General features: G+C 30.6%; 1 protein-coding gene across 9 annotated transcripts in view; it reads left to right on the forward strand.

Annotated features, from left to right (window-relative positions):
* Positions 1-15,991, forward strand: part of LOC118202388 (muscle calcium channel subunit alpha-1-like) — a 674,690-nt gene that overhangs the window by 537,481 nt on the left and 121,218 nt on the right. For all 9 annotated transcript variants that reach the window (XM_085820710.1, XM_085820709.1, XM_085820713.1 and 6 more), the window contains 2 exons: positions 5,205-5,257; positions 10,622-10,768. In XM_085820710.1, the coding sequence (XP_085676836.1) occupies positions 5,205-5,257; positions 10,622-10,768 (200 nt within the window). The remainder of the gene's footprint in view (positions 1-5,204; positions 5,258-10,621; positions 10,769-15,991) is intronic.

The following is a 15,991-nucleotide window of genomic DNA, read 5'->3' on the forward strand; positions in this document are numbered from 1 at the left end:
TTTTTGCAATTCAAATTTTGAATCACAGAGGAAAATTTGCATTTCTGATCAAAGTTCAAAAAGACGTTTTAAAAACTTTGTTTGTGGAATTTCACCTTACTTCAGAATATAATAAAAGAGTTTCATGTTCACTACCCATCTCATGGCATAAAATTGTAAATATTCTTGAATTTAAAAGTCAGCTTTTAATAAAATTAACAATTTGCTGCACAGCTTGCTTCAAAAGGATTTTTAAGTTTTTGGTGATTGTTTTGGCTATAAAAGTTTCATGATGAATGGAGCAGTGAGTAAATTTAGTTTCATCTGCGACTTTCTTTATTTAAGAAAGTATACCTGAATATTTTCCTGTTAAATCCCGAGCTCCGTCATTGCATATGGCAATGCACATATTCCAAGGAATATCATTCTCAGACATAAAATTAAACAACAAAAATCAGCGTTATATTTTCAAATTTTCACAGAACTAGTTTCAATCGTTTTACCGAACCATTATCCTCAGCTGCAAAAGCACAAATGAATGAGCCATCTGTTTATTCTGAAATTATGTTTTAACCAGAACTAAAACATAATTTCTTTAAAGGCAAAGATGGATTGGAATCAGGGTTGTTAACTCTAATAGAAAGATTTTTTTAATGTGAAATGCCTCTAGAAAATCCAGTTCACCAATGGAAGGTGTTTTTTGAATAATTTTTGCTACAGAAAAATTGAAAGCGTGATTTTTGGATAAACAGTGCTAGGCAACAGAAGACTTCCGTGTTTCCTTTTTTCCAACATATACCTCATGTTCCTTAATGCTAAATTTTAAGGATCTTTTAGTTTGACCAATGTAAATTAAACCACACTGGCAAGGAATCCTGTAAATACCCCAGGAATTCAAATCCGGATTGGGGTCCTTGAGTATGGAACTCGGAGTTTTATTGATGGGAGAATAAACGACGCGAAAGTTAAATATCTGTAAAATACGTAGAACTTTACTGCTAATTGATGGAAAGAAGAGAATGTAACAGAATTTTTATAATCTACTAAAACAAGAGTGTGCCTTTTGGTGTGTTGAGATGAGAATTTTTTAACTGCTTGATTAAATTATTATGAATCAAAATTGTTTGAAACTTTAAACTTCCCGGCATGGTTCCGCTACATAGACGATACTTTTACTCTGTTTGAAGGTAATAAAGATGATTTAAATAAAGTTCTTTCAACAATGAATTCTATTGACCCTGCTATTCAGTTCACCTTTGAACTTGTAAATTGCAATTCTCTTCAGTTTCTCGACATTTTGGTCACACGTAGCACATCCAACTTCAGTACTGCGGTTTACCATAAACCTTCATCAGTTTGCTTTCCGCCACACTTCAAATCATGTCACCTGCCTAAACAAAAGTTAGCTTCATTTTATTCCTATGTTTTCCGTGCTCTTCAAGTTTGTTCCTCCAAACTGTCGCTTGATGAAGAACTAAATTATTTAAAAGCAGTAGCTATTGACAGGGGCTTTTCACCCAACCTTATTAATCAAGCAGTTAAAAAATTCTCATCTCAACACACCAAAAGGCACACTCTTGTTTTAGGAGATTATAAAAATTCTGTTGTTATTCCCTTCTTTCCATCAATTAGGTATAAAGTTGCACGTATTTTACAGAAATTTAACTTTTGCGTCGTTTATTCTCCCATCTATAAAATTCCGAGTTCCATACTCAAAGACCCCATTCCAGATTTGAATTCCTGGGGTATTTACAGGATTCCTTGCCAGTGTGTTTTAATTTATATTGGTCAAACTAAGAGAGTCTTAAAATTTCGCGTTAAGGAACATGAGGCATATGTTAGAAAAAAGAAAACACAGAAGTCTTCTGTTGCCCAGCATTGTTGGTCCGAAAATCACACTTTCAATTTTTCTGCAGCCAAAATTATTAAAAAAACATCTTCCATTGGTGAACTGGATTTTCTAGAAGCATTTCACATTCAAAAAAATCTTTCTGTTATACTTTATGACCCTGATTCCAATCCATCGTTGCCTTCAGCCTTTAAAAATATTATGTTTTAATTCTGGCTTCATCAACAGATGGTGCCAGTAGCTTGCCACTTGTCCGTTCTTTCTTATCTTTTCTCATCTAATCACTATATCTTATCTCGTTCATTTGCGCTTTTGCAGCTGAAGATGATGGTTAGGTAAAACCATCGAAACTAGACCTGTGAAAATTTGAAAATATAATGCTGATTTTTCTTGTTTGGCTTCTAAATTAAATGATACCATAATTATAAAACTGTAAATTACTTTGAAAATTCCATTTGCACTTGCTGTATCATGAAGAGATTTACAAAATGAATACTCTTCTGCTATTCGTCTATCTTCACCGAAACATATGTAAACTAATAATTTAACAAAGTTTATTATATCAGTACTTTCTAAATGCAATGCGAAATACTCAATATTTTTTATTTCTTTTAAATAAGTGTCTCTTTTATGGAATTTGCCATTTCATGAATTCGGCGACTTACTGTGTCACTTTGATAATGAAATATAATTATTAAGAAATATTATTAAGTTCATTAGCCACTTTTTTGTTGAATAATGCTAAAATTATATCTTTAGCTGCTGGTAATATATGGTTCTCTGCAATAGTGGGAGCCTGCCCAGTCTTTTCAATTCTCAATAACTAGTTTCCAAAGCCTTTTCACTTGAGTAACAAGAGTTTTCTTTACTTGTTTACTATTTTGGAACTAATAATTTCCACTTAAAATATTTTTCAGATTTATCCTTTAAATTTGCATGCTTAGGTTTAAGATGGCTTTTAAGAAACAATGGTTTACTTTGATTTGGATAATAGATAGTTTGAACAATTGAGGTTGAACAATGGACACAATGATGTTGATTGTCCACTTCATCTCCTTTACAAGTAAACCCAAATGATAAATGACTTTCATTATGTATTTTTCTTCTTTTCCTTTCAATATTCTTAGTAGTAGATTGTCCTGGATCCATCATCTGTGAGTCATCACTTTTCCGCTTAGTCAGTCCTAGTCATTTTTCCGTTTTGAAAATCTATTTAGTTTTATTATTTTTTTCCAAATATTTAAATGCACAATGTATTACGAGTTCTTCAAAATCAAACAACGATACTCTCAAATCGCATAGAAAAGTAAAGAATACAAAGCAACAAGAAGACAAATTAACTGCTGTTAGAGATAGCAAATCGACGTAAAAAAAAAAAAAAAAAAAAAATTATTCTAACTGAAAATAGAGCAATATGAGCCCAGAAATTACAAGGACATAAAGTGTAGACAAAGAATATTTGTAAAAAAAGCAGATTATTTTGCTAAAGTCTATGAGCAGCTACTGACCTTGAACAATGCTCAAATCGCATAAATGTGTACAGTGTTAGAGAAAAAAACTTGGAGAAATGCCCCCCAAAAATTAAATGTCCCAACATCCCGACATTTAATTTTTGAATTTACTCGTTAAAATACTTTGTTTCTTTTCGTACCACCAGTAGTACGTGTACCATCAGTTGAGAATCACTGGTATAAGATATTTTCATTCACTCTCTATTGGATGCTTTGATGCATTTGAAGTTTTGAGTGATTGTATATGCTACAGAAATATTCTCTTATCATTTGCACCCCTTCATAATTCTCATGAGATAGTATAGACTTGATTTATAACAATTAAGAAACTCTTTTGTAGAAATCTGCTATACTGTAATAAATCTGTAGGCCCAGAGTCATCTGAAAATGTGTTGGGATTCATTTAACTGTGCATTTAAACCCTGCAGTTGAAATAATTTCTTTGGTGAGCATAAATAATGTACTATTAGAGTTTCACACAGTTTTTAACATGGACAATTATCAAAGTGTGTCTTAATAAACTGCTTAGTCATACAGATCTTGAAGATTAATCTTTTAAAATATGAAATGTCTTCTAAAATACAAAACATGTTTTATAGCCAGAAAATGGTCATTGCTACACCTCATATTTCCAGAATTATGACAAACACAAAAATATCTGTTCATATAACATTTGTTACTCATATGATAGTGAATAAAGACCAGGTGCTTTTTTACTCAATTATCATATTTATATGATTTTATTACTGTAAGCTATATTTTACTCTTACAAGAGGAATTTATACTTTTTGGTAAAAATTCAAGTGTATCCTTAAAATGCAAATGTTTTCTTTACTTTGCAAATGCTAGAAGTCATCATTCATTCAAATGTTACATTTAATTAAAAAATTTGCAATAGCAGGTTTTTTTTTAATTAAACATCCCTGTGTAGGTATTCAAATGAAATGGGATTCTGTTTGAATATTTCAAGCATTTCTTTGCACCTTTGCACCTTTAGTTGTTTTTTTGCATGAATTTAGATATATCCTTATCCCTGCATTTGTATCTTAATTTCAGTTTTCAATTTTTCTATTGCACCAGTGCACCTCTTTTTGTTTTCTGAAGTTAAACTAAATCTAAATCTTAAATATATTAAATTTTTAATACTAATATGTTGGAGAATCAAATTATTTATACTGTTTACTTAAGAAATGTTTAAAAAAATAATTTTATGCTTGCAAGGCTTAGAATTTACTTACATAAGCAAAATTAGAAGTTTTAAAATTCAGTTTTTTTAATAATTAAAATAATTTATTTGTACTTAGAATTGCTATTTTAAGTAATAAATCTATATTTTCTAATAATAAAATATTATAATAACTTTAAAAACAAGGCATTAATATTTAAAAAAATTTTTTAATAATAATCTTTATTGCCACTATTTCCATTTCGAGCACTGAGCTTCCTGTCTTATTCTCTTGTGGCATTTTACTCTGCTATCACTTCCTAGAAATACTCTTTGCTTCTGTGTATTTTTGTGAGCCCTGCAGTTAGCAAGATTTGTGTGATGCAGTAAATAGTTGATGCATAATGATACTTTTTGCATTTTGTTAGTTTTGAGCTGTCATTTTTTTTCTTTGGTATTGAAAAGAAAAAGAAAAAAAAAATTCTTGCTATTTTTGAATTTTTGAAACTTAAATTTGATTAAATGAAAAATTTTTACTTTTTTATGAACCACATTACTTCTATTTTTGTGAAAAGAATTTATCATATTTTTTTACATTGTTCTTGACAAGGTAAAGTATGTCATTTTTTCCCTCTATTAAATATTTTCCACTCTTAATGTAGCTTTTTCTGTTGTGTATAATATATTTTTACCATTTTAGGGAAAGTTCTATCGGTGTAATGATGAATCTAAAATGACTGAAGATGAGTGCCAGTGAGTGGTCCTTTTATTCTCTCAAGCTGTTGTCATTGAGTTATTTTTCTCATTTGTATCACATGACAAGTAATAAATGTGTAACTAGTCATAAAACTGCTTAACAAACTTAAGTTTATGAATTTATATTTAAATTAAGAAGTAAGGCATCCCTTTTGTTTTTCATTGTAATATCCCTCTTCTATCTTATAATTTATCTTTGTGATAGATTATAAGATAGTGATTAAATATTTTGAATTTCTGGTTTTCTAATGTTTCACTAAAAAAGAGATAACCAAGAGTGGTATGTGTTCATCATGTATGTTTGGCTAATAAAACTGATAGCATGCAAAATATAATTAATTTTTAAAGTACTAATATTACATAAGAGCAGTAATTGATACATATTATTGACTGTAAGAATGGTTTAGTCTGTTGAATCCATCATTAGCATTAGAGAAATAATCCACTAATGTTTTGTATAATGTAGGATGTAATTTTAGGGTGTCAGAAGTGTTGCATTTTATTTATGTATTTGGAAAGGTATGATAATTTAACAGGGTTCATGCGATCCTTAAAAATAATTAAAGCCCTTAGATTTTTTATCCTTTTTGCAAATGATTTTTGGTCCTTAAAAGTCCTTAATTTCTGAAAAATTGGCAAAATGTCCTTAATTTTACTCATCTGACATTTCTCCCTGTTTTTTTTTTTTTTTTTTTTTTTTTTTTTTTTCCGGGGGGGGGGCGACATTTTGAGTGTGAATTACCATTTTGGAGGAATATATTTTTGCAATGCATTGACAAATATGTATTTCATGGGTTAATGTTTTAATTCTTTCTTACTTCTTAATATAAAAGGTGGATACTCGAGATTTATGTAAGAGGCCTGCCTCTATTGAAACCTGGACATTTGAAAATAATTTCTTTTTACAAATTAGGAGTTCATAAAATATTACATCAAATTTTTTTTTCACTTTTTAAGATGTGATGTCTTTTACTATGCAATGCTAAATTTAGCTACTTATCAACATTTTGGCGATTTCAAGAGCAGTTTATCAAGAATTTTTATTTAGAGATTTGATCTTTGATGAGCATAAATAATGCACTATTAGTGTTCTACATAGTTTTTAACATGGACAAGGGTTATCAAAGTTTATCTTATTTAATTGCTTAGTCATACATAATCTGAAAATTAATCTTTTAAAATATGGAATGTCTTCTGAAATACCAGACATCAGCTTTTTATTATATAAAGATTATGTAATAAAAATATATTAATCTTTTTATTATGTAATTATTTGACAATTTTTACATACATTATAGCATTAATAAAGATCATAAAAATAAGGATAATCTATTTAAACTATATTTAAGAAATAACATTAAAATAAAACACTTTTATTTCCTGCTGCCACTTTTTAAAGTAACAATACTTTCTATTTGATGACTTCAAAATATTTTGATTTTGAAAAATAAGTAAGATCAAGGATGCTGTAAAGCCTAGTTTCTGAAACACTTCTTAGAAAAACAAAAATGCTACTCTAATTATTTAAAAATTAATTTCATTCATCTTCTATATTTTTTCCCATGTAATTGTTTCAGAATATTTAAATGTGTATCAGTTTTCTCTTGAAAATTAACTTTACACTTTTCTTTTCTGATTTTTTTTTTTTTTTTTTTTTCCAAATGTCTACTGGCTTTTAATTCTTACAGAGTTGGGTGGGATAATTTTTCTTTCAAAATTTAAATCTTACACCTCAGAAGATTTAGAAGAATTTGAAGGCAAATTTATAGACTTAACAAATTCCACAAACATTACAAAATGTCTTCATGGTATTAATGCATAATGGATCATGTTTTATAGGAAACTTGTGATGAATTTCTTATCTTTTAAGCAATTTTTGGAAGAACAGTGAAAACAAAATTACTTGAATTTTTCCTATTGATCCCACAAGTCTTTCTCTTGTTTATCTTCCCTTTATTTTTTTTCTTTCCATTAGACACAAACGTTGAAACAATTAAAAAAAGCAAGGAAATTGAAAGCCAACAATTCATTAAAAGATTCATCATATGTGTCTCAGTATACGATATACACCACAGTGCCTGGCCAAAATTCTAAAAATTTGCCCTAAATTGTGTTTCTTGGTGAACTAAATTCTAAAATTTTGCCACCCTGATTTTGGCATCAGTCTTGATATTATATTATTTCATATTGTTATGGATTTTGTATTTAATTTGCTATTTTTAGTAGAATTGTTATTAATTTGTTTCATTTCCTTGTGCAATGCTGTGCCAAAATATTAAAAATACAGGAGCATGAACATTTAACATTTAATATAGATATCTCGTAATTGTACTCTTTTGCTATCTAGAAAAATCAAGGAAGTACTAGAATGTTCTTGTGCATGATTAAAAAGCTTATAAAAGCTGGATCAAAACAATTCTCATTTCAGTTGTTTACTTAGTGCTGTTATTGATTGTAACGAATTCGCGGTGAGATCAGATTAGCTTTCTCTGTGTTTTTGAATTGAGTTCTATTTATAATTAAGTAGTTCAAAATATAACTACTGTGAGATACTGCGATATTGTACAAATATCTCTGAGGAAATTTCAGCATTTTGTTTTATTTCTTGGAATAAGAATAAATTGTATTAACTTTTTATCAACTTGGACATTCATTGCGTTACAAGCTGGTACGCACACAACACTTTTTGGTGTCAGAAGTGGGATTTGAATGCCTGTAACAAGAGTGACAGAAGAAAAATTAAGGCTTCCTTCTGTGCGCACAGCAAAATTGAATGAAAAAGGATTTATAAGTTACTATAGGTTACTCTGAACCTTCTTTATTTATAGTAGATGGGAGCTCAACACAAACCATTCCATATATTTTAGCCATGTTTAGTTTTTTAAGACCTCATTTTTCAAAGAAATCTTCCAGATTTTTTTTTTAAGGTATAAAAGGAATTGTTTGAAAAGAAATTTCTATGTTATTTTTTGGCTGTATGCTAATCTCCTTATTCTATATTAGTTTTAAATTTTTACCTTGAAATCTTGCCTAAAATCAAACAGCGAACCCTAGGTGTGCCTAGGTTAAAAGATCACAAAATTTTACTTTTGTACTCCTCTAGTCCTAATTAGACTGCCTACCTTTTTTTTAAAATCAAAACTCCAACTTTAAAAGGTAGCGTGCCGGAAAGGGTTAAAAAAAAGATGAAGGCTGTCCAAGTTTCTGTTAAAGGATAAATGAAAGCCATTCAAGAAAAGATGGAAGCTGTTAAAGATGAAATGAAAGTGGGCCAAGACGAAATGAAAAGAGAAATCATCTGTATAATAGAAAACAAATTTGAGGCTATGGAAGGTAGAATAGACTCAGTCGAAAGTAAGGTTGTAGAAACTGAAGAAAGAGTTTCTTGCATCAAAGAACAAATAGAAGTAAGAGTTTCTGCTGTGAAGGAACTAATTGAAAGAAGAGTTTCTGCCATCGAACACCAATTGATACAGGGTTCTTGCGGTTGCCAAAGAAGTTGATAATTTAAAGAAATCCGTAGCGATGGCAAGGAGCAATTCGGATGGTTTCAAATTTTTACCCATGCATGTTCATCCCTCCCTGCTATCACACAGCATATGTGGAAGATATTACAGACCCTTGCATGCTCGGATTGGACTTTTTAAGGAAATACAATTTTTCCTTGGACTTCAAAAGCAACAAACTGCTTTCAGTATTTGAGGACATGACTATCCATCATCAGAAGGGGCCTCACCTAGAAACGCTCTCTTTGAAATACCCTACTCAGAGAGCAACCGAAATAAAGTATACGAAATAGGGAATACTAGGGTCAAAGTGAAATGGGAGACTACCTATTATTCTCCATCCCAGATGCTCTGTATGTACTATATGCCACTTGACATAAAGTTGCATAAACATGTGAGCTGAATGAGTATGTGAGGAAATGAGGCATAAAAGAAAGAATTGATATAAAGCTAATTGTGAGTAAAATTTCAATAAAAAGACACTGATCTTCTTTAAAATATGTTATTATGTAAAACTTAAAAGTTTCCAGAAATTTTATAATTTAATGCTAATTACTTAAAAAGCTTATGAATTTAATTTTATTCTTGAATTTATTTTATAATTAAAATTAATATTAGGTTGTGTTTAGTATTAATGATGCATCTTATAGATTTATTTTATTCTTACATATTACAAAAGTGAAGTTTGGATGTAAATAATTCCTTTAGTTTATTCAGTTCCTATTCGCTTGATAGGTCCTTAATTTTTTTCATTGACGGTCCTTAAAATTCCTGAAAAGCATTTAATTTCCACATGAAAAAATATGTATGAACCCAATCTAAAAAATTACTTTTTTTCTTATTAGTAATGATAATCTTTCCCACTAATGGTCATTATCATTCATATTTTAGTTTTTATTTTTCTGTCTTGCATTTCTAATTTTGCATATTTATGCCAAGTTTCTAAGTTTGTAACTAAGAATACCTAAAAGACTTGAATTATGTAGAATAAAAATTATTGTTATGCTTTGACTTATTTTATAATGTGATCATCCGATCTAAATACAGTGAACCATGTATTGACATGCTTTACTATCACACTGCATGTCACTAACCCTCATCTGATGAGTTAAATTTTGTGAATTCTTGTAACTCTTATAAGCACGTTTATTACAATCATGGATTATTGATAAGCTTATTTAATTGTTAGAAGAAATTGTAAGTCATTGATATATTATGCCCTATATTGTTGATTAGTTCAGTGTATAATATTTATTACTTTTATGTAACACCAGTGAAAAATCTGTGGTCAGTGTGGTATATGAATAGGCCTTTTTTGTCAACTCCTTACTTTCTATATTTACATAGTTTTGGTAAAACGAAATACTTTTATTGGAGGTGCTAAAGCAACAACAATCGGTATAATATTCAAAAATTTGTGAGACTAGTTTCGAAAGTTTAACTATAAGGCCTTTAAAACTAGTCCTGCAAATTTATGAACTTTATGCTGATTCCTTTCACCTTTGTAATTTATGTCAAATATTATCTGCATGAGTATTTTGGGAAAGTCTAGGATTTATATATGTAAGGAAAAAATTTCTGGTTAGTCGGTTTGTTCAGTAGTTGTTAATAAGATCATTTACACTGTGCATTTTTAATCTCAACAAAACTGTCTACTCAGATTTTTTTTATTTATGACTATGGAAAAATTTAAATATTAAGTGTCCAAATTTTCTTTTTATAATAAATGTAAACATTTTCAATGTAAAGCGTTACTAGGTCCGCATTCATTGGTACTGATATCCCCTTCAGAAAATTTAAGCAATATTGTATTATATTTGGCATTTATATAGATAATTTTTATCTTTTATCATAGGGGCCAATATGTTGTATATCATGGTGGTGATACTATAAAAATAACTATAGAAGATAGAGTTTGGGACAATAATGAATTTAATTTTGATGATGTTGCCAAAGCAATGCTCAGTCTTTGCACAGTTTCAACTTTTGAAGGGTGGCCTCGGTATGTATATATTTAAATTTAAGTGTATTATTTTAATGTGTGATATTTTATTTATGTTTTAAATGCCTTAAAGTAACATCTTGTAGTCTTCCAGTATGCAAGGAAATATATCGTCAAAGTCAAGGCTTATGTATTTATTTCATCAACAACCTAAATATCTTGAAATATATAGTTATCTGATCTAAAATAGATTAAATTTCAACCCAAATGATTTTATGGTTATGTTATGAAAAGACAGATGAAAGTTGGATGAGTTAATGGGATTTTGTCAGAAAGTCTTGCATTTGAGTGAAAAATAACTTAACAGGCATTTGACCCACTGGACAATAAGCTCGTTGATTCCATTCTTGTAAGACCATACTGTTGGTTGAGCAGTCAAGACCACTAAATACTGGGAGTTTGCCCCAGGTTTGTTTCCATGTGAATATCTGGCTGCATGATTAGCTTTTGTGGTTCCCCCTTTGTAATGTGAATATGAACCAGTTACTATTACTTGTCCTCCATGAAGGCATTTCTCCTGTGTGTTTTCCTTGTGTGCTTTGCCATATTCCGATAGTCTGGTCCAACCATGCTTGTAGGAATGCCTTCTGCTTCAGAATTAGTGTAACCACTCTTTGCATATATAGCAAAAGGTTTGCTGAAGGAAAAAAATGTAGAAATCCCCCCCCAATGGTTCTGTGTGTTTTTTTTTTTTGTGGTGCTGAATCTGAATTTTAGTTTTCCCATGTCACTGGAGACCAACTTCACAACAAAAATCGAAAAAAAACCTCAAAATCCTGGCACATTTTTCAGTTTTTCTCTTCTAACTTTAAAACTAAGCATTTTGCAAAAGTGACTGCTTTGTGCAAAATTACAGTAGATGAAATTTCTCACAAAATGCATATATTAATATTCGGACAATCTGTGATGTCCCTAGAGCGTGCTGAAAAAAAGGCCCCTTTATGGCTCTCCATAAAAAATGCCCTTCTAACTGTGCTGCGGTGCCCTAATATCAAAGTCATATGCCTGAAACTAATTACTTTATGAATGCCTGGTATGCCTAGGTCACATTAATGGAATTAATGAATGTTAATGAGGTACATGGTTGGCGGACCCACTAATTTATGGAAAACCATGTTACTACTGTTCTTGCTACATACAGAAGATACAAATGCAGGGAAATAAGTGAAACCTGAATTTTTTGAGTCAAATAATGTTATAGTGATCTAAATTTGCATGCTATGTTTTGTTCTAAACTGGCAGACCTAGAGACGATGGGGGAAAAACAGTGCAATCAGTTTTCATGTTTCTTGAAAACAGTGTAGCAAGAAACAGTAGTAAATGTAAAAATGACAATTTAGCACTTGAAACAGTAGTAAATGTAAAAATGACAATTTAGCACTGAATAACTAATGAATGAGATTATGTGACAATAGCCAACTGCATTCTCACCCAAAAGCAGTAAAAGCACACCTCCTTGAGAAACATCTGGACATCATCAAACTTTTCATGGAGACGTGCTTTTACTATTTTTGAATGAGGATAAAAGTCACCTTCAATCTCATTCATTAGTTCATTAATTATAAATTGACATTCCTCTACAATGTTTTTAAGAAATGTGAAAATTGATTGCATTGCTGCTTCCCATTCTCTCCAGTTTAATACAAAATGTAGCATACAAGGAATTCATAAAGTAATTAGTTTTGGAGATACGACATGATACTAAGGCACTACTGCACAGTTAGAAGAGCATTTTTCATGGAGAGTCATAAAGTGGCCTTTTTTTCAGGATGCTATAGGGATGTCGCAGATTGTCCAAACATAAAACTTAATAAATGCATTTGAGAAATTTCATCTACTGTAATTTTGCATAGAGTGGCCGCCTTCGAAAAATGCTTAGTTTTCAAGTTAGAAGTGAAAAACTGAAAATTGTGCCAAGATTTTGAGCATTTTTTTTTTTCAATTTTTGTAGTGAAGTTGACCTTTGGTGATGTGGCAAACCTAAAATTTGGATTCAGCACCAGAAAAAACATGTAGAACCACTGCGGGGGAAAAACTTTTTTTTTTCCCTTCAGAAAACCTTTCGTTGACTAGACAGCAGACCTTGTATTGATTGGTTACAGCTAATATTCCATATATTGTGTGTTTGAGGCTACAGGTAACAAGGTTATTACTGATTCATGGTATCAGGAAAGATTACCAAAAGATGAGAAATTGTTAAAATAGCAGCTATTATCATTGATGATTTACAATCTCAAGTGTACGACATTATACACAAATACACTATAGCAAATAGATTTTCGGAAGACCTGAAGGATCTCATTCCACAATTTTTTCAAGGTTTTACAAACTTTGTATTGATAAGCAAGAAGGAAGAATATATTGGCAAATGGATAAAGAAATCATTTTCAATAGCCAACTGCTTACTTACAGCTGCGAGGCCATAAGTATCTCCTCTGCAACTGGGAGTTGCAGTATTTTTGTGTAGAATGTACCGATCACACTGGTTACTTAATGTGCTGAGTTCATTAGGATTTTGCTCATCATAAATGGAAGCCACACTTTTTAAAATGTCCTCCATTATCCAACCACCTCTGATCTTTTATCAACAAGCACTTCCTCAAATGGTGTATGATAACACAGACTTCAGTGTTCAAACTATTGATGGGTACAACACATTCCATTTGATGTGTGGCATACTTTGTGTGACTTCAAAATCTGCTGTTGTCCATCAGGAAGTATTTGATACGTCGAAACTGTTTTATTAAAGCTCATGCCCAGTGAGAAAACTGCCAGATCCATTAACAAGACTCATAAGGCCCATATCACACATGCATTTGTTTCATACGAACAACTGTTTCAGACAATTTTTCTACCTGGTTTACTACTGAAAGAAAGAGGTGTGATTTTCTTCCTTCCTTTTGAAAAAATTGCAAGTTGCTGGTTTTCAACCAATCAGCTATTAGATTGTTCGTAATGGAGGATCAGTTTTCCCTTTATATGTTAATCCCAAAGTGATATGTGGTGATTGGCTTGTTCTTCTGAAACAAATGGGTGTATGAAAGCAGCCTAAGACAAGGCAAAAAATGATATACCAACCTTTAGGATGGCCAGGCTGGTTCATCCGGAGGAAAAATGAGGAAACAGTTCTGAGCCTTATGCAGGTGTAAACTTCATACAGTAATTCATTCGAGCACATTTAAAATTTACTTTTTTTGCAAGTAATAGTCATCTGAAACTCTCTCTTTTTACTTCCTTGTACGAAGTAAAAAGGAAGTATTGTAATCGCGAAAAGTTTCAGGCAGCATATTTCAACGAAAATATCCATTTTGACTGCCATCGAATGTAATTTAACGATGTTTTTGAGTGATATCTGTATGTAAGGACAGAATAAAATACTCTTTTCCTTTAAAAAAATTATAAAACTGCTTTAAAATTAATTCTGAAGAGAATTTTTCATGGCGTCTGTACAAACATATGTACGTACGTGCGTACGTACATATCTCGCATAACTCAAAAACGAGTAGCCTCAGAACATTGAAATTTTGTATATAGGACTGCTATAACATGTAGATGTGCACCTCGTATTTTGGTTGCAATCGGCCACACCAAACATGTATAAATATATTTATATATATATCCACTCTGTTACCCGGCTCAGTGATCTCACTTTCTTTACTCTTATATGTTTGTAAATTGTAAAATGTTTTCTTTAAAAATGATTGAATTAAGTTGTTTTTATCTTCCGGTTAAGGATTTTATGCCTTTAGTAAATCTGTATGCAATATTTTTAGAATTATCAACAATTTAAAAGTTGTTTAAGTGCCGCTAAGCCTATTTTAATGGCGGCCATTGATGTTTACATTTGAAACAGGAGACTAGTGGATTTGTTGCCAAGCTAGAGAAACTTAGCTTCACAACAACAAAGATAACACATTCATTTATTATTGCCAATTAAATCATGCTTAATTCTTTCTGGAATTTTTTCGAGAAAATAAGTGTTTGAAATTTACTTCGTAATTTTTAATATAGATATTTTGAGTTTTTATGTATTTTTGCCTTCTCGCAAAGTGAGAACTGAATTAATTAAATGAGAAATGCTCATTCGTCTGTGAAAAACTGTTTCTTTCTTTCTTTCTTTTCTTTTCTTTTCTTTTTTTTCTTTCTTTCTTTTTTTTTTTTTTTTTTTTTTTTTGCTTAATTTCTTTTATACATCATTCTAGCTTTATTATAGTATTTGAATAGAACATGTGGCAACGATGAAATAATTCTGTTCTTTAAATGATATAAATTTTGTGCATTATGAGTTATAATGTGAACCACGTACCTCATTGATGTTCATTAATTCCATTAATGTGACCTAGGTATACCAGGCATTCATAAAATACGAGTAATTAGTTTCAGGCATATAATATTGATATTAGGGCACCACCAAAGAAAGGTGTGGGTTTTTTTTTTTTTTTTTTTTTTTTTTGGAAAGCCATAAAATGGTCTTTTATGATGTGCTGTAGTGGCTTCACAGGTTGTTCAAACATTTAACATTAACATTTTTATATATGCCTTTTATAGAAAACATTCTCTATTATAATTTTGCATAGAGTGGTCATCTTTGAAAAATGCTTAGTTTTTGAATTATAAATAAAAAAATTAACAAATGCCAAAATTTTGAGGGTATTTTTATTCTGATTTTAATCATGAAGCCAGCCTCTGGCAAGGTAGCAGACCTAAAATTCAGATTCATCACCCTGAAAACATATAGAGCCAGTTTGGGGGGGGGGAAGGAAGTACTAAGTTGTAAAGAAAATATTTAAAAATTTCCCATCTGTACTTTTGCAGTATTCCCACATTTACAATTTGTTGTAGGGAATTTAACATTATAGTGAAACAAATTGGTATACATACTATGTAATTTTGTGTATAAATTGAATGCAGACTTGTGAAAAAATATATGAATTAAATAATACGAATTAAAGGTACTTTCATTTTTTCTGCTTCTCCACCCCCCATTGCAAAGTCATAAACTCATTCCTGACTAATTTTTTTCCAAGCTAGTTTTACCAAAGGCAAGAAATATTTTCAAAATGTTGGCACACTAAAGCTGCCATAAAATAGCAATCAATCAATAAAATTTAAAAAGTAAGAATCATCAATAATAAATTGAATCTTTTTTTTTTTTTTTTTTCCCCTCCCAAAGAAATCTTTCTGCAATTTTTGTTGTTGTTCTCTCCAGATGCACAGCAATCT

Source organism: Stegodyphus dumicola, chromosome 7 (assembly GCF_044657685.1).
Source record: "Stegodyphus dumicola isolate Sdum_Otavi_A_Nest chromosome 7, ASM4465768v1".
Classification (NCBI taxonomy): Eukaryota; Metazoa; Arthropoda; class Arachnida; order Araneae; family Eresidae; genus Stegodyphus; species Stegodyphus dumicola.